Source organism: Gymnoscopelus microlampas, assembly GCF_963454915.1.
Source record: "Gymnoscopelus microlampas genome assembly, chromosome: 12".
Taxonomy (NCBI): Eukaryota; Metazoa; Chordata; class Actinopteri; order Myctophiformes; family Myctophidae; genus Gymnoscopelus; species Gymnoscopelus microlampas.
The window spans coordinates 54,964,784-54,990,626 of record NC_139949.1 but is presented as its reverse complement, the minus strand read 5'-3'; the positions used below and the strand labels follow the sequence as shown (position 1 = coordinate 54,990,626).

General features: G+C 41.2%; 2 protein-coding genes across 4 annotated transcripts in view; one reads left to right on the top strand and one right to left on the bottom strand.

Moving 5' to 3' along the window:
• Window positions 1-565, bottom strand: part of LOC311057470 (kelch domain-containing protein 3-like) — a gene marked incomplete at both ends in the record, with an annotated part of 1,173 nt that extends 608 nt beyond the window's left edge. The window contains one exon of the mRNA XM_084074427.1: window positions 1-565. This exon is cut by the window's left edge and continues 608 nt beyond it. Coding sequence (XP_083930553.1) covers window positions 1-565 — 565 coding nt within the window.
• A 3,497-nt stretch (window positions 566-4,062) lies between these two features.
• Window positions 4,063-25,843, top strand: part of pcf11 (PCF11 cleavage and polyadenylation factor subunit) — a 49,368-nt gene continuing 27,587 nt past the window's right edge. Inside the window, exons 1-7 of one of the 3 annotated variants that reach the window (XM_084075265.1) lie at window positions 4,063-4,507; window positions 10,839-10,964; window positions 13,059-13,244; window positions 14,900-15,130; window positions 16,586-16,854; window positions 17,647-17,777; window positions 19,271-19,622. In XM_084075265.1, the coding sequence (XP_083931391.1) occupies window positions 4,358-4,507; window positions 10,839-10,964; window positions 13,059-13,244; window positions 14,900-15,130; window positions 16,586-16,854; window positions 17,647-17,777; window positions 19,271-19,622 (1,445 nt within the window). In that variant the 5' untranslated portion in view covers window positions 4,063-4,357. Of the gene's footprint in view, window positions 4,508-10,838; window positions 10,965-13,058; window positions 13,251-14,899; window positions 15,131-16,585; window positions 16,855-17,646; window positions 17,778-19,270; window positions 19,623-25,843 lie in introns of all 3 variants that reach the window. The other 2 variants (XM_084075266.1, XM_084075264.1) reach the window with 2 other exon arrangements.

Genomic DNA, 25,843 nt, shown 5'->3' with positions numbered 1-25,843 from the left:
ATTCCGAGGCGGGCGCCGGACAGCCTTGGGTGTTGATTAGAGACCAGACCATGGTGGTGGTGTCCAGCTTGTAGATGTCATTGGTGTATCCTTTCAGCAGGTTGAATCCTCCAAACACATACATGTTCCTCTCCAGGACGCAGGCGGAGTGGCCGCACCGTGCCTCCGGGACCGTCCCAGAAACCCTGGGATTGAACCACCTGTGGGTGTCCACATCGAACGCATACAGCACGTTGCACTTATCCCCGTAGATGGTCAGCCCGTTGTCCACCTCCTCTATCTCAGTGTTCACGATCCCCCCCCAGATGTAGATGGTGTCTTCCAGCAGCACCGCCGTGTGGCACATGCGCATGGGAACCTCCAGGGGGAGCTCTCGTCTCCCGCCGGTCGCCGGGAGCAGCTTTGTCCAACACAGTGAAACGGTGTTGAAGACGTGAACGTCGATCTTCTTGGTGTCGTTCTCCCCGTAACAGTGTCCTCCGAAGGAATAGACCTTATGACCCACTGCCACCGCAGCATGGAGGAACCTCCGGGGTCCTTTCAGGTGGACCGTCCAGCACAGCATGTCACACACCTTTACACACACACACCTGTAACGTTACACACCTGTAACGATTCTTCACTTCAACTCACTGACGGAACAGAACGGTGTCCTCGGCGCACGGCGCCAATGCTATATATAGGGCACGGTGGCACGAACGCCACGCCAAGCTCGGCCAATACGCGAAGCCTGTGACTTAGGTTGGCCAATCAAGGGAGCCGGTGGGTTGGGTTTGCCAATCAGGGGAAACGGTGGGTTGGGTTGGCCAATCAGGGAAGTGATGCCTGTCGATCTCCCTTCTTTTGTGCAGCGCCATCAGATGTCCAACTCAGTGTTGTGCAGCCATGTCTGGTCCCACTTGGAAGAGGCCGGCTTCCAAAGGTGGTCTGTACAGAGGACAGGTGGTCTATGTGTTGTGAAGGTGGTCTGTACAGAGGACAGGTGGTCTATGTGTTGAAGGTGGTCTGTACAGAGGACAGGTGGTCTATGTGTTGAAGGTGGTCTGTACAGAGGACAGGTGGTCTATGTGTTGAAGGTGGTCTGTACAGAGGACAGGTGGTCTATGTGTTGAAGGTGGTCTGTACAGAGGACAGGTGGTCTATGTGTTGTGAAGGTGGTCTGTACAGAGGACAGGTGGTCTATGTGTTGTGAAGGTGGTCTGTACAGAGGACAGGTGGTCTATGTGTTGTGAAGGTGGTCTGTACAGAGGACAGGTGGTCTATGTGTTGTGAAGGTGGTCTGTACAGAGGACAGGTGGTCTATGTGTTGTGAAGGTGGTCTGTACAGAGGACAGGTGGTCTATGTGTTGTGAAGGTGGTCTGTACAGAGGACAGGTGGTCTATGTGTTGTGAAGGTGGTCTGTACAGAGGACAGGTGGTCTATGTGTTGAAGGTGGTCTGTACAGAGGACAGGTGGTCTATGTGTTGTGAAGGTGGTCTGTACAGAGGACAGGTAGTCTATGTGTTGTGAAGGTGGTCTGTACAGAGGACAGGTGGTCTATGTGTTGAAGGTGGTCTGTGCAGAGGACAGGTGGTCTATGTGTTGAAGGTTGTCTGTACAGAGGACAGGTGGTCTATGTGTTGAAGGTGGTCTGTACAGAGGACAGGTGGTCTATGTGTAGAAGGTGGTCTGTACAGAGGACAGGTGGTCTATGTGTTGAAGGTGGTCTGTACAGAGGACAGGTGGTCTATGTGTAGAAGGTGGTCTGTACAGAGGACAGGTGGTCTATGTGTTGTGAAGGTGGTCTGTGCAGAGGACAGGTGGTTCATAGTTAAGGGGGAGTTTTTCGTTGCCACTGTCGCAAAATTGCTTGCTCAGGGTGGGACTGTCGGGTCTCTTCTCTACATGTAAAGTGTCTTGAGACAACTTGTTGTGATTTGACACTTTAATAAAATTGAATTGAATTGAATTGAAAAAATATCGGCCCCTATACTTAAGGCCGACAAACAGCTTCATACCCATCCATTCTCTCTCTACGTCCTGCGTGTCTGGAGCAGGCACGTGCACACATAGACATGAAAGGGGGCTTGAGCCCCTGCCCTTTTAAGGCCTATTCATACTCCACGTAAGACCCTTAAGTAAGCATAAGGAACGGAGGGGGAGACCAAAAAGGGGAGGGAGGATGGGGGGTTTGTCCGTCGATTATGTCATCCGTCAGGTTGAGCTCAGAGCTCAGAGTACCTGACGTAAGTTCACTGCTTCCCTCTGGAGGATGAATAGCCTCTTGGCCCTTTAATCACGCATAAGAAACGTGTCAAACTATGAATGCACTGAATGCACTGACGTAAAGAACGTACCAGTTCCTCACCCCCGACGTACGTCAATCCCCATCTCTGTCTAGTATGTACGCCACTTTACCAGTCGGTAAAAAGTGTCCTCTCCAGACTAGGAAAGAATATATATATATATTTTACACCCAAAAAATAAATTTTAACTGCCCTAGCGGCCTAACGGTAAGGCCGAAGGAAATGGCAGTGGATGTGTTGGATGCAACTCAAAGTGAACTTTACTCAGGTATCTAGTTTGTTGCCGTCAGACCTTCCTAGCCCGTGTTATTAAAGAAAAACGGGCGATAATGGCCAAAACTCAATCGAAAATCGGCGATTGAAAATTTGGTTGGGGATGCGTGACTTTCAGGACATTAAGTACCTTTTTTTGGGGCCTAAAAGTATGGTAATTGAGGCCGAGCCTCGGTCCGGCCAGCAAAATAAGTGCAAATTCCAGCCCCTGCCTCTCAGAATCCCTCTGCACGTCCCTGGTCTGGAGGATGTTGAGTCTTTTGAGCCAATGTGTATTCTCAGAATCCCTTTTCACACTCTATGTGTCTGTCTGTGTCCGTCATTCACATATATTATGTATAATATATATATATTATAAATGTATATTATTATACATTTATTCATGTACATTATATTTGACTGGCGCAGTGATATGCTTGTAGTTCAAGAAAGTACAAAATAACAGACTATCTTTGAAAAAGTATTTGCCAGCCCTTACTTATAAAGAGATCCTGCGTAAAAGCCATAAGGCCTTATATTATATAGCCTATTATATTAACATGAACCAGGGCACATTTTTTAAAAGTAATCCTTATTATATATGATATTAACATGCTGTGTTTTTAATCCTACTAGTTTACCTTCTATTAAAACTGTATTTTCATGTGCTTTTTCTCTGCAAACTTCTAAATAAAGTATTCAATCAATCAATCAATCAATCAATCAATGTTCAGGGTTAGGGTTTCTTTAAGTAATCCTTATATTTTATATAATATTAACATGAACCCTGTATTCAGGGCACGGACATTAGGATTGTTGTCAAGGCTGTTTTCATTATTTCATTCTTTTAAATCTTTTTTTTTTACAGGCGGAAACGGGCTCTGAGTCACAGGACCAGATAGCACATTTCGGTGAAACACCGGTGTTGGGTAATCCCTATCTGGTGGTGTTACGCAACAAACACGTTGGCGGTGGTTTCGGGGGGGGGGGGGGGGGGGGGGGACGCAAACTGATGCAATCACGTCGGGTGACGTAGCCACGTCGAAGCAGCAGCAGAAGCGTTGCCATGTCTGCTTAGTATAAGCGAATTTGGGCTTGTTTTTCTGTAAAGTAGCTTGTAAATATTGGTGGTTGCAGGTTGCGTTGTTTTTTTTGTCTCGTTTCTAAAGTTGTTTCATTTGGGCTTAATTCTTAAACGTTTAAACCAGTGGTTCTCACACTGTCAATTAATAATATATATATGTATTTGGTGCCAACGACTCCCATACAAGATTTGTGTTGTTAAAAAACAACAATATATTTTCCCTTTTTTCTCTAAGATCTTCTTTTCTTCTTTTTAAATAGCAGATCTACAAGCTCACAACGCGTCTCTGCTCAAGCCTCAGTCATTTGACCCAGTAACAGTCGTTACTCTTTTGGGCTCGTTTTCACAGACCCGGTTTGCTTATTCCTCTCGCAAAGAATCTGGCAACACTGGTCTCTGTCTGTCCGGCAGCCATCTTGTTTTCCCAACGAACCAACGCAACGCAGCAGCTCGAGCGCAGAGACACGAGACAACACGGAGATAAAAAACATATTAATATATATTTATATATGTACGGTTTATCATTCAGCGATATGATGACGTCACAAAGAAACGACCGTTAAATAATGAACAGTTTAAGTCAGTAGAAACGGCCGTTTGGTTTCAGCGCGAGCGGCGAGGAGCGCGAGAGCGGCCACAGGCCAGAGGCTATAAATAGAGGCTGATAGAGGAGCAGGCCTCTGTAGAGAGGAGGCCAGAGAGGAGGTGCGGAGCAGGAGGAGCAGCAGAAACAAGATGGAGGACGCCTGCAGGGAGTACCTCTCCTCTCTAGAAGACCTGACCTTCAACAGTAAACCTCACATCAACATGCTCACCATCCTGGCGGAGGAGAACCACGGAGCCGCCAAGGATATCGTCGCGATTATCGAAGCGCAAATCAGCAAGGTTTTTATACATATAAAAACAACATCATTATAATAATAATAATAATAATAATAATAATAATAATATAGCATAAATAAATAAATAAAGATGGCGGCTCTCAGGAAGTTCAAACCTCTTGGTTCTTTATTATCTTTATCTTTCTTTTCTTTCATCCATGTTGTCGTTGTTTGGTTGTTGTGTTGTTGCTAATGCTAATGCTAGCTGTTAGCAACGTGTCAGCACTTTGGAGCATGGATTAACTCTATAAATACCTTCATATATATATATATATATATATATATATATATATATATATACTATATGATATACACATATATGATATACACATATATTTATATCTAATGGATTAACTCTTTATTATAACTTCTTACATATAGTTACCATATATAATATATAAACATATATTTATATCTAATGGTGTGAATGTTGTTTATAAAGAGTTGTTAAACGTCAGATAAGATTAATTCAGAGTCTGAAGTAGGACGGTAAAGTCGGACCCCAAAAAATAACAGATCTACAAGCTTTCAACGTGTTGACAGCTTGTAGATCTGTTCTTTTGTTGTTGTTTTTGCCCCAGCGTGCTTACAGGGTTTTACACATTATAATATTATTATCTGTGATTTAATTTGGAATCCCAACTCCTTCCTTTAAACCTCTGCTGTAATAGACACCATATTATAATATAATAATAATGGTTCTGATACGTTAACATATAAAACACCACAACCCCCTGCTGTGTGCTTATAATAATATAATATATAATAATAATTATATAATAATTACATAATATAATATAATAATAATTGTTCTGATATGTTAACATATGAAACACCACAACCCTCTGCTGTGTGTTTATATTAATATAATATACAATAATTATATAATATATAATAATGGTTCTGATACGTTAAAACATATAAGCACACAACAGCCCTCTGTTGTGTGCTTATAATAATATAATATATATTAATAATAATGGTTCTGATACATTAATAATATAATATATATTAATAATAATAATAATAATAATGGTTCTGATACATTAATAATATAATATATATTAATAATAATGGTTCTGATACATTAATAATATAATATATATGAATAATAATAATAATAATAATGGTTCTGATACATTAATAATATAATATATATTATTAATAATAATGGTAATAATAATAATAATGGTTCTGATACATTAATAATATAATATAATATATAATAATAATAATAATAATGGTTCTGATACATTAATAATATAATATAATATATAATAATAATAATGATAATAATAATAGTGGTTCTGATACATTAATGATATAATATATATTAATAATAATAATGATAATAATAATAATAATGGTTCTGATACATTAATAATATAATATATATTAATAATAATAATAATAATAATGGTTCTGATACATTAATAATATAATATATATTATTAATAATAATGATAATAATAATAATAATGGTTCTGATACATTAATAATATAATATAATATATAATAATAATAATGGTTCTGATACATTAATAATATAATATAATATATAATAATAATAATGATAATAATAATAGTGGTTCTGATACATTAATGATATAATATATATTAATAATAATGATAATAATAATGGTTCTGATACATTGACGTTGAGCAGGAGTTTGTTTTGGACAATGTGGCATTGAACTTAATGTGTGTGTGTGTGAGAGAGAGAGAGAGAGAGAGACACTGTGTGACACAGTGAGAGAGCGCGTGTGTGTGTCTCGAAACTGTTGCGTTCACGGTTTCGTGCTTACCCCCCCTCCCCCCCCCCCCGCACACCGCACACACGACCGGCGGGCTGTTAGACAGACCATCAGACAGACAGAAAGCTGTGCTGTAGAGTTCTCCAGTATAGACATGCATGTGTATTGCTATATGAATGTAAATAAAGGTAGCCTACTGTTGTTCCTGGACAAAAGACAGATAGTGTTAGAGCCACATTTCAGTATCAAAATAAATAAATATGCATAATTATCGACAAATAAAAATAAATTGACATTATATATTGCATATATATGTGTTACTTCTACACATTATATTACAAAGAAGATGGTGCAATTAGATGGTGAATGACAGTGCTGTGTTTCTGTACAGACTGCAAAGTGCAGACATGTCAGTGGGATCAGATACACACAGTTAGCGTAGCGCATCATGCAGTTAGCGTAGCGCAAAGCGCATCACATACGCTCCTCCGGGACCGGGGCGCTACTTAACGAGAACGTGAACGAATCATTTGAACGAGTCTTTGCCGTGAACTGAACGAGAATCGTTCGTTCACCGAAATGAACAGTTTTTCCCACTAGTGTGTGAGAGAGAGACTGTGTGACACAGTGAGAGAGAGACTGTGTGTGTGTGTGTGTGTGTGTGTGTGTGTGTGTGTGTGTGTGTGTGTGTGTGTGTGTGTGTGTGTGTGTGTGTGTGTGTGTGTAAAATGATGAAACGGGTCACATGATGAAGCCAAACTGCTGTTCATTGTCAATGTTCATATAAATGATACAGATTTATTCATTATGTCAGCCTAGTACCTTAAAGTGGGGGTCCTTGAGGGGTCTCCAGGGGTCCTTGAGGGGGTCTCACACCAACTAACAGTGTAGTATATACTGTATGTATGTAACTATATAATAACTATTCAGACCACACAGTACTAACAGTATTACTTATTATACTAACAGTATTACTTATTATTATCTCTATATAATATAACACATAGTAAGACCACACAGTACTAACAGTATTACTTATTATTATCTCTATATAATAACAGTATAGTATTACTTATTATTATACTAACAGTATAGACAAGACAGTTTTAGAATAGAGCATCGCAGTTCCCGCCCACTTCCTGGTGCCGGAAGTAAATACTCGATGCATTTTTCCCATTGACAAAAATATTTATATCAATCAATTTAAGCCTAGAATCAAGCTATCCAGGATCCTGGTTGAATCATGACCATAAAACGTTTGATTCTGTGAAAAAAACTTTTTTGAAAACGGAAAAACAAAGGGTATTTATTAAATATAGTATATCATATCATTAAATATAAAATAAAATAAAATCACAGAAAAAAAGGTTTTATGGTCATGATTCACCAGGATCCTGGATGGCTTGATTCTAGGCTTAAATTGATTGATATAAATATTTTTGGAAAAGTCAACGGGAAAAATGCATTGAGTATTTACTTCCGGCACCAGGAAGTGGCGGAACTGCGACGCTCTATTCTGCATTTCATCTAATCTGAAGGCGGTCCTATTTCAGGGGGCGGTCCTATTTCAGGGGGCGGTCCTATTTCAGGGGGCGGTCCTATTTAAGCGGGTGGTCCTTGCCATGAAGGTGTTTCAGAATCAGAACCTGTGGATTCTATAGCTCTGGGTTGGAGTTGGAAATGTTCAGATGATCTGATCTCAAACTAAAGACTGAAATAGTTTCCAAAAGACTCTAATATAGTGTTTTGTTTTTAAAACATGGTGACAATTGAATAAATGTGTATTTGTTGGTTAGTTGACTTGGTTTGTTGAATGAGTTTAAATGTTAAATGTTGTGGCGCAGCTGTTGAGACGTGAGAGATCAAATCAGTCATCTCTCTCTCTCTCTCTCTCTCTCTCTCTCTCTCTCTCTCTCTCTCTCTCTTCAATAGCTTGTTAGTACATTTTAATTAAGCTGTAGTTTAAGAGTCGATAGCTGTTTGCATTTTGACAACAACTTCTACTAAAGTTATTTTTTAGTCAGTTGATGACCGACCGCACGTCTTCTATTTGACATAAATAATTCACCAGTAAATATTGATTTTGAAATGTCAATGATGGTTAAAAAAAAAAAGAAGCAAAAAACCCAATGTGATAATAAAACATGTGAAATGTGCTTTTTGTCATTTTTTATTTCCCAGTTGCAGTTTCTTGGTATTGAGTGTTGCTTGTTGTTCTCTGACTGGTGCCGAGGTCCTCATTCACTCACTAGAAGAAGCCAGTGATTGGTTAAGCATTGGTTAACGCTAAGCAGCATTATTTACACCTGGTTGGAACTAAATGCTGAAACATGCTGCAGAGGAAGAGTTTCTCTTTAAATGCTGAAACATGCTGCAGAGGAAGAGTTTCTCTTTAAGGGCCGTTCAGGTTTCAGATTTGCTACGAGGTGTTACATAGAATAATGTGACCCGTGTTACATAGAATAATGTGACCTGTGTTACATAGAATAATGTGACCTGGCCCGGTGATGTTTCAGGAAGTTAATAAAATCCAATGTCAAACGACACCGCGGTCAACATAGATATAGAAACCTAGATACCTCATTGGTCCATAGATATAGAAACCTAGATACCTCATTGGTCCATAGATATAGAAACCTAGATACCTCATTGGTCCATAGATATAGAAACCTAGATACCTCATTGTCCTCTGCAGTTCATTGGAGCAACCTGTATCGTGGCCGCCATTTTGGAGAAGGCAAGCTTCCTGACTACTGGCCAATCACAGCGAGTCTTTTCCGGGACTTCAGAATCTGGTTGTATAGAAATATCCTGTTAAATGTTTACACAACAAGATTCTGCCTAGTCCCAGAAAAGACGCGCTGTGATTGGCCAGTTGTCAGGAAGCTTGCCTTCTCCAAAATGGTGCCCGAGATACAGACGTCTCAGAGCCGGAGGAGGCGTCTACCTTTATGTGTCTATGGCGGTCAAGCCCCGATTTATACTTTCTATGAGCTCATAAACGCATCGTGATTAGATTTTATACTTTCTATGAGCTCATAAATGCATCGTGATTAGATTTTATACTTCTATGAGCTCATAAACACATCGTGATTAGATTTTATACTTCTATGAGCTCATAAACATCGTGATTAGATTTTATACTTTCTATGAGCTCAAACGCATCGTGATTAGGCCCGTCACGATTAGGACATTTTAACTGGCCGATACATTGTCGCTCAAATCATTTGGATTAACGATCTCATTGTTTTTCTGTCGTTTGAACATTATGGATAAAAAAGACATATCTGTTTGGCTTTTAGGGTTCTAAAACAAAAGGTGCAAAAACAGGATGACTAATAACCTAAATGTAAGACCTTTTTACTAAAGAAATCACTAGCCCATCTTTAAGCTCTGAGCTTGTAGATCTATTCCCACTATTTTTGAAAATATGAGTTTTTCAACATGGAAATATTGACGATTATGCAATATACATAATTGCGATTATCTCAAATAATTGTGATCAGGGAATGATGTAATAATTGTGACAGAGCCCTAATCGTGATGCATTGTGATCTCATTGATCCGGCGCGACACAGTCGTATAGTAGAGTATAAAGTAGGCTTTTCCGACATCCGGGCGTGGCCATGTTGCTTTGAACTGGTTCATAACATCAGGGGCGGAGCCTCGTTGGTTTGAACTGGTTCATAACATCAGGGGCGGAGCCATGTTGCTTTGAACTGGTTCATAACATCAGAGGCGGAGCCATGTTGCTTTGAACTGGTTCACAACATCAGAGGCGGAGCCATGTTGCTTTGAACTGGTTCACAAACAGCAGGAGGCGTAGTTTTTTTAATTTATTCGGAGGCGTGACGCTTCATCTCGTCACGAGTCTTGAATCTGAACTGTCCTTTAGGCCTCTTATCTTATCTTATCTTATCTAGTCCATAGACATTTTAAAATGGCATCTTAAAGCTTTTGATTAAAGCAGCAACCCTCTATCATCATCTTAGCAGCTTTTTAAAGCGTAGGAGGTTTACCTGAAGGACTGGTTGTTAAAACCATGGTAATGTACAGAGAGAGAGAGACTATGGTAATGTACAGAGAGAGAGAGACACTCTCTCTGGAGGTAACCTAAAACATTTCCTGAACTCTGGAGAGAAGACACACATTTTTCCAGCTTCAACAGGTGGACATTTTCAAGGTGGATTTTTCTCAAGAAGCTTTTTTTGTGATTGGCTGATGTTTTTCCCCCTTTTTTTTTCTCGAAGACTGGTTTTGTTTTTCTTTTTTCCCTCCGTCCCAACGTGGGTGAAGATTTGGATGTGGATTTTTTTTTCATCGCCTTTTTACTGAACTCAGCGGGACACCGAAGCACATTTTGACTTTTTCCTACTTTTTTTTTGGGGGGGGGGGGGGGGGGGGGGAATGGGGGAGGAGGGTGTTATGGGGTTATGGGGGCATTTATTTAAGGGGTGGTCCTTTTTTTTCTTATTTTTTTTACATTAACAGAATTGTTTCTTTTTGATGTTTTTCAGTGCAAAATGTTGGTCTTAACTGTGTTGTCTTCTAAACTTGTTGAGTTTTTTCCCCTCGCTCCAGGCCACTCCAGCGGAGAAGCTGCCCGTTTTGTACTTAGTGGATTCCATAGTGAAGAATGTTGGCGGGGAATACCTTGCAGTGTTTGCTAAAAACCTAGTCACTTCATTTATATGTGTCTTTGAAAAGGTACACACAACTTCTCTTCTGTTAAACACCTAGTCACTTCATTTATGTGTGTTTTTGAAAAGGTACACACAACTTATCTTCTGCTAAACACCTAGTCACTTAATTTATGTGTGTATTTGAAAAGGTACACACAACTTCTCTTCTGTTAAACACCTAGTCACTTCATTTATGTGTGTATTTGAAAAGGTACACACAACTTCTCTTCTGTTAAACACCTAATCACTTCATTTATATGTGTATTTGAAAAGGTACACACAACTTCTCTTCTGTTAAACACCTAGTCACTTCATTTATGTGTGTATTTGAAAAGGTACACACAACTTATCTTCTGTTAAACACCTAGTCACTTCATTTATGTGTCTTTGAAAAGGTACACACAACTTCTCTTCTGCTAAACACCTAGTCACTTCATTTATGTGTGTATTTGAAAAGGTACACACAACTTATCTTCCATCTTTCACTAAAAGACCGGAACTCCAAAGGTTGACAAGACATCAATAATAATTGCTTCAGTGATTAGAAATTGATCATTCAAAATATGCTCCTCATTGACTTACATTGCTGAAATGCTGAAACAAATTTCAACCTGACTCTTTTAGCACATAAACGAACACAAACAAAGCTGATTCTGACAATAGAATTATAAAAATAATATTATTTATTATTAATGATTAATAAAAACGTCAACTTCCTGATGATTTTACTATTTGAAGATACGGATCCAGTCCGGGTTTTCTTCCTAATACAAAGGGCATTTTTATTAAAAAAACAAACAGTACTGGGTTTGGTGATGTTCCATATTGTCTGAATCAGCTTTGTTTGTTTACGTCTCACTGTACAATGTAAGTCAATGAGGAGCATATTTTGAATTATCAATTTCTAATCACTGGAACAATTATTTTAGATTTCTTGTCCACCTTTGGAGTTACATCATGGGAAGGTAACCACACAACCCAAACCTCTACCACAGTGGTCTGGCCCTTTAACTCTTGTAATTTAAATGTCTTTGCTGTCGGGCAGGAACCTCATATCTCCATGTTTTAAGGTTTTGTGTTTTCGTCAGTATAATCTCTTTATATATATATAATCTCTATATATGTGTTGGATAAGAGACACTGGTAAAATGTTCAAACACAATTACACTGGTATAGAATCTACATGATGCAAATATTATTTACGTATCTTCAATAGTTCTAGTCTGGTAAACCCTCCCTCCAGAAATCTCATTTCCATTTGATTTCTGGAGTGAGTCTGGCCTGATCCGCCTTTCTGCAATATTGGCTGTGTACGCCAAAGGGACGAGCCTATCAGCGTCGTCGCTCATCGTTCTGTGATTGACAGCGACAGTTGGCCAATCAGGTGGCGAGTTCGAGTGAGCCCGAATGAAGCCGAGTGCAGCCTGAGTGCCTCCGACAAAAGACGAACGGCAGCCATTGTTGTTGTCCGAGTGCCTTAACGTCTTACTTTAGTTTTTAAAACGGTCTCAAACTTTTTTTTTGATGCACGGAATTTACTATTAAGATATCGTTTGGATAGAATTTAGTTGTTTAACTTCATATATGTGGTCAATTAATCATGACGGAGCCTATTTAAAAATATAAATTCAGAGAACCGGGAGGGGCGGGCTGTGACACGCATGTATCCCAATAAAGCAACCTATTTTGGGCATGGCGATCTCAAAAGTCCCGTTGCGTCATATTAGTGACGGAGGTGGTAAAAATCCACTGCAATTGGCTGAAGGGGAAAAACGATCATTGGCTGAAGGGGTTGTCAGTCAACGGTATTACTCCCGCCCAACTCCAGCCCACAGCCAATATTGCAGAATGGGCGATCATGCCAGACTCTCTCCTGGAATCAAATGGAAATGAGATTTCTGGAGGGAGGGTTTACCAGGCTACAATAGTTGCTCCAATGCTTAGAAATGAAGTTTCAGGTTGGTTGTGTTTGTGTTGCTAGGTGGTTTTTCAGGGTTGTGGTTGTGTTGCTAGGTGTTTTTTCAGGGTTGTGTTTGTGTTGCTAGGTGGTTTTTCAGGGTTGTGTTTGTGTTGCTAGGTGTTTTTTCAGGGTTGTGGTTGGTTGTCGTTGTGTTGCTAGGTGGACGAGGGAACCAGGAAGTCTCTTTTCAAGCTGCGCTCCACATGGGACGATGTGTTCCCGCTGAAGAAGCTTTATGCTCTGGACGTACGGGTCAACTCTGTGGACCCGGCCTGGCCCATCAAGCCCCTCCCCCCCACCGTCAACGCCAGCAGCATTCATGTCAACCCACGCTTCCTCATCCAGGTAGATGTTAGTACATACATGTTAATACATGTTAATACAGGTCATACATGTTAATACATACATGTTAATACAGGTCATACATGTTAATACATACATGTTAATACAGGTCATACATGTTAATACATACATACGATACGATACGATAATACTTTATTGTCAGTTTGCACTGAAATTTGTCTTGCGACCCAAAAACAGCCATGTATGCAACATATAACAGTACACACATTTGACATGACACAAGAAAACAACAAAATACAAAATACATACGTAAAGACATGCAAAGACAAGAGCAATGTCCACTTCTCAGCCTACCCCTGGCTTATAACTCCTGATTAAGCCTCAACGTGGTCTGATGGACAAAGGACCTCTTCAGTTTGACCTTATTGTATGTAGGAACACTGTATCTCCTTCCTGAAGGCAGAAACCTATATTCTCCATACAAAGCATGGCTAGTGTTTGAAGTGATATTCCTTGCCAACCTTATCATACTGTCATTATACGTAGATGTATAGAGCCTCTGAAGTGGCTGTCCAACAATCTTTGAACAAATGTTCACTAGCTGCAGCAGTTGTGACTTTAAAGCTACAGACAGACATCCATACCAGGTGGTACTACAGTACTGCAGAACACTCATTATAACAGAAGTGAAAAACAAAAGAATAATCTGTCTACTAGCACCAAAAGATCTCAGACGGCGAAGGAAATAGACTCTTTGTTTTGTCTTCTTATCCACTGATTCAATCTGGTCTTTCCATGACATAAGGTGGTCTATTACTACTTGTTATCACTCCACTCCACCACCTTATTTACTCTGTGTTGGTGCAGTCCAGGATCACTGGAACTATGTACTCTGTTAGTAAGGAAGGAAGCATAACAGTGAATTAAGCATGGATTCAGTTCCAACTGTACCATCTTTGACACCAGAATATCAGACTGTATTGTATTGAAGGCTGAAGAGAAGTCTAAGAACAGCACCCTTGCATGATTCTTATTAGACTTATCTAGGTGTTTTGTAATGAAGTGGACCAGTGTGACAACCGCATCCTCTGTACCATACATGTTAATACATACATGTTAATACAGGTACATACATGTTAATACATACATGTTAATACAGGTACATACATGTTAATACAGGTCATACATGTTAATACATACATGTTAATACATACATGTTAATACAGGTCATACATGTTAATACAGGTCATACATGTCCATACATACCGTACATAAACTGCCCACAAAAAGTTTGGAAACTTAAACTTCAGTCGATAATTTCTCCCCTTTAATAATACCCACTGGTATTGTGTTTGATATAATTTTTATCATTGATTAGTCACCTTTACAACGAGGTACAGCTTGTAAGGATCGGGCATTTGTGGAATGAGTAACACAGCTAAACGTGTGGGTAACGCCCCCAAAAAACCCAATATGCTTCTGTTGGTAATAACTCATGTTTTGAGGGACCTGCCAGCACACACCTCTCAGCAGGGGGCGCTACCCACACGTTTATCCCCATCACATATTATTAATGTGATGTTTCCTGTGCTGTGATTGGACAGTTACTATATATTATTAATGTGATGTTTCCTGTGCTGTGATTGGACAGTTACTATATTATTAACGTGATTTTTTCCTGTGCTGTGATTGGACAGGCAGAGGAGTCGTCTCCGAGGGCCAGCCCGCCGCGGCCCCCGGCCCCGCCCCCCTCTCAGCTCTCGCCCCCTCCCCCTCAGCCGGCGGCGGTCTCCATGGTAACGGCCAGCGAGGCCAGCCTGACCACGGAGCAGCTCATCAGACAACAGCTTCTGGCCAAACAGAAACAGCTGTTAGAGTTACAGCAGAAGAAGATAGAACTGGAGCTGGAGCAGACCAAAGCACAGCTGGTACCTGTCTGTCTGTCTGTCTGTCTGTCTGTCTGTCTGCCTGTCTGCCTGTCTGCCTGTCTGCCTGTCTGCCTGTCTGTCTGCCTGTCTGTCTGTCTGTACCTGTCTGTACCTGTCTGTACCTGTCTGTCTGTCTGTACCTGTCTGTCTGTCTGTCTGTACCTGTCTGTCTGTCTGTCTGTCTGTCTGTCTGTCTGTCTGTCTGTCTGTCTGTCTGTACCTGTCTCTGTCTGTCTGTCTGCCTGTCTGCCTGTCTGCCTGTCTGCCTGTCTGCCTGTACCTGTCTCTGTCTGTCTGTCTGACTGTCTGACTGTCTGTCTGTCTGTCTGCCTGTCTGTCTGTCTGTATCTGTCTGTCTGTCTGTCTGTCTGTCTGTACCTGTCTGTACCTGTCTCTGTCTGTCTGTATGTACCTGTCTGTCTGTCTGTACCTGTCTGTCTGTCTGTCTGTCTGTCTGTCTGTCTGTATGTACCTGTCTGTCTGTCTGTCTGTCTGTATGTACCTGTCTGTCTGTCTGTACCTGTCTGTCTGTCTGTCTGTCTGTCTGTCTGTATGTACCTGTCTGTCTGTCTGTCTGTCTGTCTGTCTGTATGTACCTGTCTGTCTGTCTGTCTGTCTGTCTGTATGTCTGTACCTGTCTGTACCTGTCTGTCTGTCTGTATGTACCTGTCTGTCTGTCTGTCTGTCTGTCTGTCTGTACCTGTCTGTACCTGTCTGTCTGTCTGTCTGCCTGCCTGCCTGCCTGTCTGTCTGTCTGTCTGTCTGTCTGTACCTGTCTGTACCTGTCTGTCTGTACCTGTATGTACCTGTCTGTCTGTCTGTCTGCCTGCCTGCCTGCCTGTCTGTTTGTCTGTCTGTACCTACCTGTAGGCCTCTCCATGTAAAGCAGTGGTTTTCAACCTTTTTTGCGTCAAGGACCCCCAAATTGACACACATTAGCCCAGGGACCCCCGTTTGAAAAGTTATGCCAGGGACCCCCAATAAGAGACGATTTTTACGGCTCTCTAGCAGTGATTCTCAACCATTTCAATTTCAAGGACCCCCAGTTTAACATGCATACAGACTACAGACCCCCATTTAATGGCATTTCTATCTCTGGGACCCCAATTTTTATTGTAAAATCAGTGTTCATTTAACTCTGAGAGTGTACAAATGGAACCAAATGGACCCAAAAGGGTCCATTTGGTTCCATTTGTACACTCTTGGAGTTACAGACACATAAGGGTTCATTTGGTTACTAATTATCCATCATTTAGCTGGGTACCCTCTGGAACTCCCTCAAGGACCCCTGGGGGTCCCCGGACCCCACTTTGAGAACCAATGTCATAAAGGACCTTCTGGAACTATCTCTCTGAAGGTTCCTTCTGTTCTATGAAGTGGATATGAATGACAGAATATGATACATCATTTATTTTAATGTTTTTAATGTGTTTTTAATCTTCCCATTCATTCCAGGCTGGGAATTTTGTGTTGAATCCCCCCGCTCCTCCCCCCCCCTCCCCCTCCCCCTCCTCCTCCCCCTCCCATACCCACCCTAACCCTAAAACACCTCCTGCCGCGGCCCCGCCCGTCACCAGAGACCCTCGACTCAACCGGACCTCCGGCTCAGGCTCCAAAGGGTCCAAAGAGCAGGTTTCCCCCCGGCCCAAAGAGCAGAAAGACCACGCCCCTCAAACCACCGCCCCCCGACTCAAAGACCACACCCCCCTGACGTCAGCTCCCCGGTAACTTCCTGTCCACCAAAAAACACAATGAAATTGTTATAATCGCAATTATTTATAGTCTTAATGGTCTTAATGGTTCCACAGTCTTAATGGTCTTAATGGTTCCACAGTCTTAATGGTCTTAATGGTTCCACAGTCTTAATGGTTCCACAGTCTTAATGGTCTTAATGGTTCCACAGTCTTAATGGTCTTAATGGTTCCACAGTCTTAATGGTCTTAATGGTTCCACAGTCTTAATGGTCTTAATGGTTCCACAGTCTTAATGGTTCCACAGTCTTAATGGTCTTAATGGTTCCACAGTCTTAATGGTTCCACAGTCTTAATGGTCTTAATGGTTCCACAGTCTTAATGGTCTTAATGGTTCCACAGTCTTAATGGTCTTAATGGTTCCACAGTCTTAATGGTTCCACAGTCTTAATGGTCTTAATGGTTCCACAGTCTTAATGGTTCCACAGTCTTAATGGTCTTAATGGTTCCACAGTCTTAATGGTCTTAATGGTTCCACAGTCTTAATGGTCTTAATGGTTCCACAGTCTTAATGGTCTTAATGGTTCCACAGTCTTAATGGTCTTAATGGTTCCACAGTCTTAATGGTTCCACAGTCTTAATGGTCTTAATGGTTCCACAGTCTTAATGGTCTTAATGGTTCCACAGTCTTAATGGTCTTAATGGTTCCACAGTCTTAATGGTTCCACAGTCTTAATGGTCTTAATGGTTCCACAGTCTTAATGGTCTTAATGGTTCCACAGTCTTAATGGTTCCACAGTCTTAATGGTCTTAATGGTTCCACAGCCCCGCGGCCCCCCGCTCCAACAAAGACCACCAGGCGGCCCCTCTGACGTTGTCGGGCCCCCCCACCCGGCCCCCCGGGAAGAGAGAGCCTCCGACAGAGAGACGAGTGACGGAGAAGCAGAAGGGAGGAGGTAGATCATCCTTATTATTAGAGAAGAAGAAAGGAGGAGGTAGATCATCCTTATTATTATAGAAGCAGAAAGGAGGAGGTAGATCATCCTTATTATTATAGAAGAAGAAAGGAGGAGGTAGATCATCCTTATTATTATAGAAGAAGAAAGGATGAGGTAGATCATCCTTATTATTAGAGAAGAAGGAGGAGGTAGATCATCCTTATTATTATAGAAGCAGAAAGGAGGAGGTAGATCATCCTTATTATTATAGAAGCAGAAAGGATGAGGTAGATCATCCTTATTATTAGAGATGAAGGAGGAGGTAGATCATCCTTATTATTATAGAAGCAGAAAGGAGGAGGTAGATCATCCTTATTATTAGAGAAGCAGAAAGGAGGAGGTAGATCATCCTTATTATTATAGAAGCAGAAAGGATGAGGTAGATCATCCTTATTATTAGAGATGAAGGAGGAGGTAGATCATCCTTATTATTAGAGATGAAGGGTGGAGGTAGATCATCCTTATTATTAGAGAAGCAGAAAGGAGGTAGATCATCCTTATTATTAGAGATGAAGGGTGGAGGTAGATCATCCTTATTATTAGAGATGAAGGGTGGAGGTAGATCATGATGCAGGTTTATATTGGTAACGTATCCAAATGGGACGATATTGGCCGTTAAATGTCATATCGGTATGGAACCCATCTCAAAATAAACCCCATTATTTTCACCCAATTGAAGACGCGCTTCCTTGTTCCGCAGGGCGCGCCCATATAAGGCTTGGGCTATCCTTCCACTTCCTTCCGCTTTAGCAGGGCAAGCTGGAAACTTCCGTGTGCGTCACAGAAGGGGGCGTTCGGTAGGCCAATCAGAGGCAGGTGGGGCGGGTCTTTTCTTAAGAGACAGCCGCGCAGCAACTAGTCAGTTAGACGCGCTGTGATTGGCCAGTAGTTAACGCGATGTGATTGGTCAGTAGTAAACAGCCCTGCGGAAGAGCCTTGTATTGAGATACCAGTCGCTACAATGAACTGCAGAGGCCAATGAGGTATCTAGGTTTCTATATCTATGGTCTGTCTGCCTGTCTCTGTCTCTTTAAGAGAGTCAGCTGTGGCCCCTCCCTCCCCCTCCCTCAGAGAGAGAGAGAGGCCGTATAGTAGTCAAACAGAACGTTCATACTCAGAACAGTCAGAGTGTATTTTAATACTCAGAACAGTCAGAGTGTATTTTAATACTCAGAACAGTCAGAGTGTATTTTAATACTCAGAACAGTCAGAGTGTATTTTAATACTCAGAACAGTCAGAGTGTATTTTAATACTCAGAACAGTCAGAGTGTATTTTAATACTCAGAACAGTCGGAGTGTATTTTAATACTCAGAACAGTCAGAGTGTATTTTAATACTCAGAACAGTCAGAGTGTATTTTAATACTCAGAACAGTCAGAGTGTATTTTAATACTCAGAACAGTCAGAGTGTATTTTAATACTAATGGTGATGTGTGATTTTCATGGCTAGGAGGAGGAGTCCCGAGGAGGGAGGCGGGGTCATCGCTAGGAGGAGGAGGAGTCCCGAGGAGGGAGGCGGGGTCATCGCTAGGAGGAGGAGGAGTCCCCAGGAGGGAGGCGGGGTCATCGCTAGGAGGAGGAGGAGTCCCCAGGAGGGAGGCGGGGTTATCGGAACATCAACACATCAAGGACAAGTCTAAATCCAAGTCTCCTTCGCCCATCATCCTCCCCCCTCCTCCTGCTGCTAAAGGGAGGAGCAGTGACTTAAAGAAAGACCCTCGCCTCCTCCTCCTCCGCAAGCGCCTCCCTGAGAAGACAGGCGGAGAGGAGGAGCAGAAGGAGAAGAAGAGATTCCCAGAGAGGTGCGTTAATGGGTGACAAGCAGAGAGTGCAGTGGGTGGGGCTTAGCAAAGGGTCCAATGGGTGACAAGCAGAGAGTGCAGTGGGTGGGGCTTAGCAAAGGGTCCAATGGGCAGACAATTGTTCAAGTCGCTCCGGTCCAAGTCCAAGTCATTTGGTCCCAAGTCAAGCCGAGTCACAAGTCGAGTCACAAGGTTGTGTCAAGTCCCTCACTACTATTGTTCCCCAGCCCACCCACAAAGCACTCAGGTTTATATCTTGAAGAGAGGAACCGTATCTTAAAGTCAAGAATTAAACCAGCATAAAGCTGTTCATTTATCCATTTATCCACAGCATTACATGTCTGATCATTTAGTTAGAACTAGGGAAAGGCTAAATTACACTAAAGCAGTGTTTCTCAACCTTTTTGGTGCCAAGGCACACCTGGCATAGCCAAAGGATCCCAGGGCACACCTAGATATACGGTGTGTGTGTGCGTGTGTGTGTGTGTGTGTATTCATTCAGATTCAGATTCAGATGACTTTATTTATCCCCGGGGGGCAATTCAGTTTCTACAGATCTCACCAAGACATGACATCCGTAGAGCAACAGTAGAAACACAAAACAGAGAACGCTCAGATTGATCAACCTAGTACATTGTACATTGTTCCTTGTGTTTAAGAGTAGAGCAGCAATGCATATAAAGAGACATAAATATATGTATTCAGAAACACAGTAGAAAAAAGTACATAAGGTGCGTATACATAGTGCAGGTTTTTAAAAGTTTCATACTGTCGTTGAGGTATACACATATAAATAAATAAAAAAGCACTTCAGTTATATTTCAGCATTTAGCAGCCGAATGGCTGACGGAATAAAGGACTTGGAGTAGCGGTTTGTACAGTTTGTACAGCAGATAGAAGCTCTGTGTCGCCGTCCTGACGGCATGAGGCAGAAGTTAGAGGACAGGATGTGGTCAGGTTGGTCTATAAGACCTTTTGCCTTCTGGACCACTCTCCTCTTCCAGAGAGTGTTCAGGTAATTTTGCTTGACTCCAGTGATTTTGGAGCAGACTTTGACCATGTTATTGAGGCAGTTTCTGTCCTTCACAGACAAACCGTTAAACCAGCATATAAAGGAAAAGGTTATGAGACTCTCAATATAGGACCTGTAGACAGTGCACAGGATGGTTTTTGACACTTTAAAGGAGTTAATTCTCCTAAGTAGATATATTTTCTGTTGGCCCCGCTTAGCGAGAGACTCAATGTTTTTGTCAAACTTGAGGTCGGAGTCAAACACAGTTCCTAGGTACTTGTAGGTATCAACTATCTGGACGTCTTCTCCGTGAATAGAACTAGCGACAGGGTCCGCTTTTTTTGTTCTAAAGTCAATTATAAGCTCCTTGGTTTTTGACACATTTAAGTCGAGGAGGTTGTCATCGCACCACTGGACAAAGTCAGGAAGAGCACAGCCATGGTTTGACTCTGACGCTTTTAGCAGCGACAGGAGTGCAGTGTCATCAGAGTATTTTAGCAGGGCGGAATTTTGCCGTTTTCAATACACGATAGTGCACACGATAGTGATACAAACGCGAAGTTTGGCACAGATGTCCTTCATATGACCCTAATTGATAATCAACCTCTGGCCACGCAAAAATCCTAAGATTTCAAGATGGCCACCACCAGTTTTCAAAATGGCTGCAACTGGGCCAACATTTTGGACTATATCACTTTGCTGGGGCTGTAAATCTTTGATTTTCCCCTTATTTTAATATAGGAGAATATATTCTGAAGGTATTTCTACCAAGTAAGATAAAAAAAATATATATTAGGTTCCAATATGGCGGCATATTTTCCAATATGGCTGCCGATAAATTGCATAAATGTACATTCACATGAGCTTGTAGCACATGTATTTTTTTATTAATTACCATAAACAGAATCAATTTATAGCACATTTTAAAGTGATTTGGTAGCTTTATAATGACCTAGGGCAACAGACTTTTCAATATGTTCACCAATAAATACAAAAACTTAGATATATATAGGGATATTTTCTCAAACAGGTGCTGACCTTTTTCTCTTTCCATGGAAGGACAAAACTGTATGGCATCTGCTGAACGCATGAAAGAAGCAAAGACCTGATGACTTTGATCCAATAGCTGATGCATTTTCATGAAGGGGGATCCATCTGAGGTCCTTCGATAGCTTTTTCAAGCCAAGTCTTTGTGTCTGGGTAGCTCAGTCGGTAGAGCTTTCACCTTCGGATCACATGGTCATGGGTTCGATCAGGATCAGTGTATGAGTAGGTACAGTGAGTGTGGCGCTCCACCTCAGCAATACCAGGGGGTCTATAAGACCCCTGCGTTCTCAGCTGATACTGACAATAAGTCTCAGACTTACTTAATATGAACAAGTGCAACTGCTATGACAACAATGTCAGTATCTGAGCTGCGAATCATGATGTGTCAGATGCTATCCTCAGCAGCTCTGCCTCAGATACTGACATTGTTGACATAACAGTTTCACTTGTTCAAAGACTTGGCTTGAATTAGCTGTGGATTGCTTTTGGAAGGAGGGAAGGATCTCAGATGGATCCCGTTCATGAAATTGCATCAGCTATTGAATCAAAGTCATCAGGTCTTTGCTTCTTTCATGCATTCAGGGGATGCCACACAGTTTCGTCCTTCCATGGAAAGGGAAAAAGGTCAGCATGGCAAACAACTTCTCCAAATTAGGTTCAACACCTGTTGCAATAAATGATAAACATATGCAAGTCATTGAGGAGTTCATAGTACTCATGTACGATAGAACTTCATAGAAGTAGTTCCTACAAGGAAGTGAATGCAAGTGAAGTGCATTCCAAACAGGACATATATGGGGCCAGTCACTCTTGTGCAGTCCTGTTTGCCAAATTATGCCAGAAGCTGACAAGATGTGGATGTAAAAAAGCATGTTCTGGACACTGAAAATGCTTTAAGTTTGGACTGCACACCCCTCTGTGGTTGCAGTTGCTAGTACACTGGCCTGTCACTTGCCCAGCCACCATTGTAAATGAGAATGTGTTTATAATGACTTAATAACAAAACAAAAAGTAAGCACTAAGCTTTACCAAGCTAATAAATCACTTTCAAATGTTCCATAAATGGATTCTGTGTATGATAATTAATACAAATACATGTACTACAAGCTCATGTGGATAAACCATAAGCAGATGCACATTTCTGCAATTTATCGGCAGCCATATTGGAAAATATGCCGCCATATTGGAACCTAATGTTATTTTTTATCTTACTTGGTAGGAATACCTCCAGAAAATATTCTCTTATATTAAAATAAGCCCCAGCAAAGCGATATAGTCCAACACATTGGCCCAGTTGCAGCCATTTTGAAAACTGGTGGTGGCCATCCTGAAATCTTAGGAATTCCGCGTGGCCAGAGGTTGATTATCAATTAGGGTCATATGAAGGTCATCTGTGCCAAATTTCGCGCTTGTATCACCAAGTGCACTATGGTATCAAAATTCCGCCCCGCTATTTGACTAGAAGGCTGTTCTCTCTGTTTGATCTGCAGCTATCTGTGTAAAGAATAAAGAAGATGGATGAGAACACGCAGCCTTGCGGGGAGCCAGTATTAGAGATTATAGGACCAGACATAGTGCCATTTACTAGGACACGTTGTGTTCTATCAATAAGAAAGTTTAGACACAGAAGCGAGAGTTGGTCAGGGAAGTTAAAATAGGAGGAAACTTTCTCTATCAGAATGTGGGGCTGCATTTTATTAAACGCAGAGGAGAAGTCAGCAAATAGGATCCTGGCATGGGATCCAGGATTCTCTAGATGCTCGTATACTTTATCAAGGATAAGGAGTTTAGCATCCTCTACACCTTTGCCAGTTTGATAGGCGAACTGTAGTGGATCTATTTTTCCAGCAGCCAGGGAAATAATTTTTTCCTTTAGGATTTTTTCCAGGTTTTTCATTACAATAGATGTTATATATATGTATATATATATATATATATATATATATATATATATATATATATATATATATATATATATATATATATATATATATATATATATACATATGTAACAGTGTTGATAAGTGTTATATAATTACACAAAATGTGATACAAATACACAACGCAGAGATAAAGACTACAGCGGTTACATATATTACATATACTGTATATATATATGGGTCATTCTCACAAACACTTGGTTTTAAACATTTCAGCATGAAAAGTTTATCAAGAAATTTCTTTTTTAAGCGTTTTCAAAATGATATGGCAATCCTGAAAGAACATAACATATAGATTCTGCACATGTATTTAAAATAAAACTTCTATTTTTCTATGTATTAAATTAACATTAAATGAACACCTGTTGCGGTAATGATACGTGTGTTTCGGAAATGAGGTTGATGATTTTGGTAATGATAATAAATATACTAAGTCTGAGGTATGGTTAAAACACTATAAAATATGGGTTCTGATGTGTCAATATATTCATTATGAACAACATACACAGAAAACATACTTGCAATATAAGCATGAAACAGACAAGTATACATGCAGACATGCAGTACTGACGTCATAGTACTGACATCATAGTACTGACGTCATAGTACTGACATCATAGTACTGACATCATAGTACTGACGTCATAGTACTGACGTCATAGTACTGACATCATAGTACTGACATCATAGTACTGACATCATAGTACTGACGTCATAGTACTGACGTCATAGTACTGACATCATAGTACTGACATCATAGTACTGACGTCATAGTACTGACATCATAGTACTGACGTCATAGTACTGACATCATAGTACTGACGTCATAGTACTGACATCATAGTACTGACGTCATAGTACTGACGTCATAGTACTGACGTCATAGTACTGACATCATAGTACTGACATCATAGTACTGACATCATAGTACTGACATCATAGTACTGACATCATAGTACTGACATCATAGTACTGACATCATAGTACTGACATCATAGTACTGACATCATAGTACTGACATCATAGTACTGACATCATAGTACTGACATCATAGTACTGACATCATAGTACTGACATCATAGTACTGACATCATAGTACTGACGTCATAGTACTGACGTCATAGTACTGACATCATAGTACTGACATCATAGTACTGACATCATAGTACTGACATCATAGATGATCAACAATGATCAGCCGGAGAATGGGAGCAACAGGAGCTGTATTGCAGTTGCTGCACCGCACTGTCATAAAGAGAGCTAAGCCAGAAGACAAAGCTCTTCATATAACGAGAAATCTTCGTTCCTACTCTCACCTATGGTCATGAAGTGTGGGTCTACTCTCACCTATGGTCATGAAGTGTGGGTCTACTCTCACCTATGGTCATGAAGTGTGGGTCTACTCTCACCTATGGTCATGAAGTGTGGGTCTACTCTCACCTATGGTCATGAAGTGTGGGTCTACTCTCACCTATGGTCATGAAGTGTGGGTCTACTCTCACCTATGGTCATGAAGTGTGGGTCTACTCTCACCTATGGTCATGAAGTGTGGGTCTACTCTCACCTATAGTCATGAAGTGTGGGTCTACTCTCACCTATGGTCATGAAGTGTGGGTCTACTCTCACCTATAGTCATGAAGTGTGGGTCTACTCTCACCTATAGTCATGAAGTGTGGGTCTACTCTCACCTATGGTCATGAAGTGTGGGTCTACTCTCACCTATGGTCATGAAGTGTGGGTCTACTCTCACCTATGGTCATGAAGTGTGGGTCTACTCTCACCTATAGTCATGAAGTGTGGGTCTACTCTCACCTATAGTCATGAAGTGTGGGTCTACTCTCACCTATGGTCATGAAGTGTGGGTCTACTCTCACCTATAGTCATGAAGTGTGGGTCTACTCTCACCTATGGTCATGAAGTGTGGGTCTACTCTCACCTATGGTCATGAAGTGTGGGTCTACTCTCACCTATGGTCATGAAGTGTGGGTCTACTCTCACCTATGGTCATGAAGTGTGGGTCTACTCTCACCTATGGTCATGAAGTGTGGGTCTACTCTCACCTATGGTCATGAAGTGTGGGTCTACTCTCACCTATGGTCATGAAGTGTGGGTCTACTATCACCTATGGTCATGAAGTGTGGGTCATGACCCAAAGAATAAGGTTGCGGACAAAATGAGTTTTCTCAGGCGGGTGTCTGGCCTCTCCCTTAGAGATAGGGTGA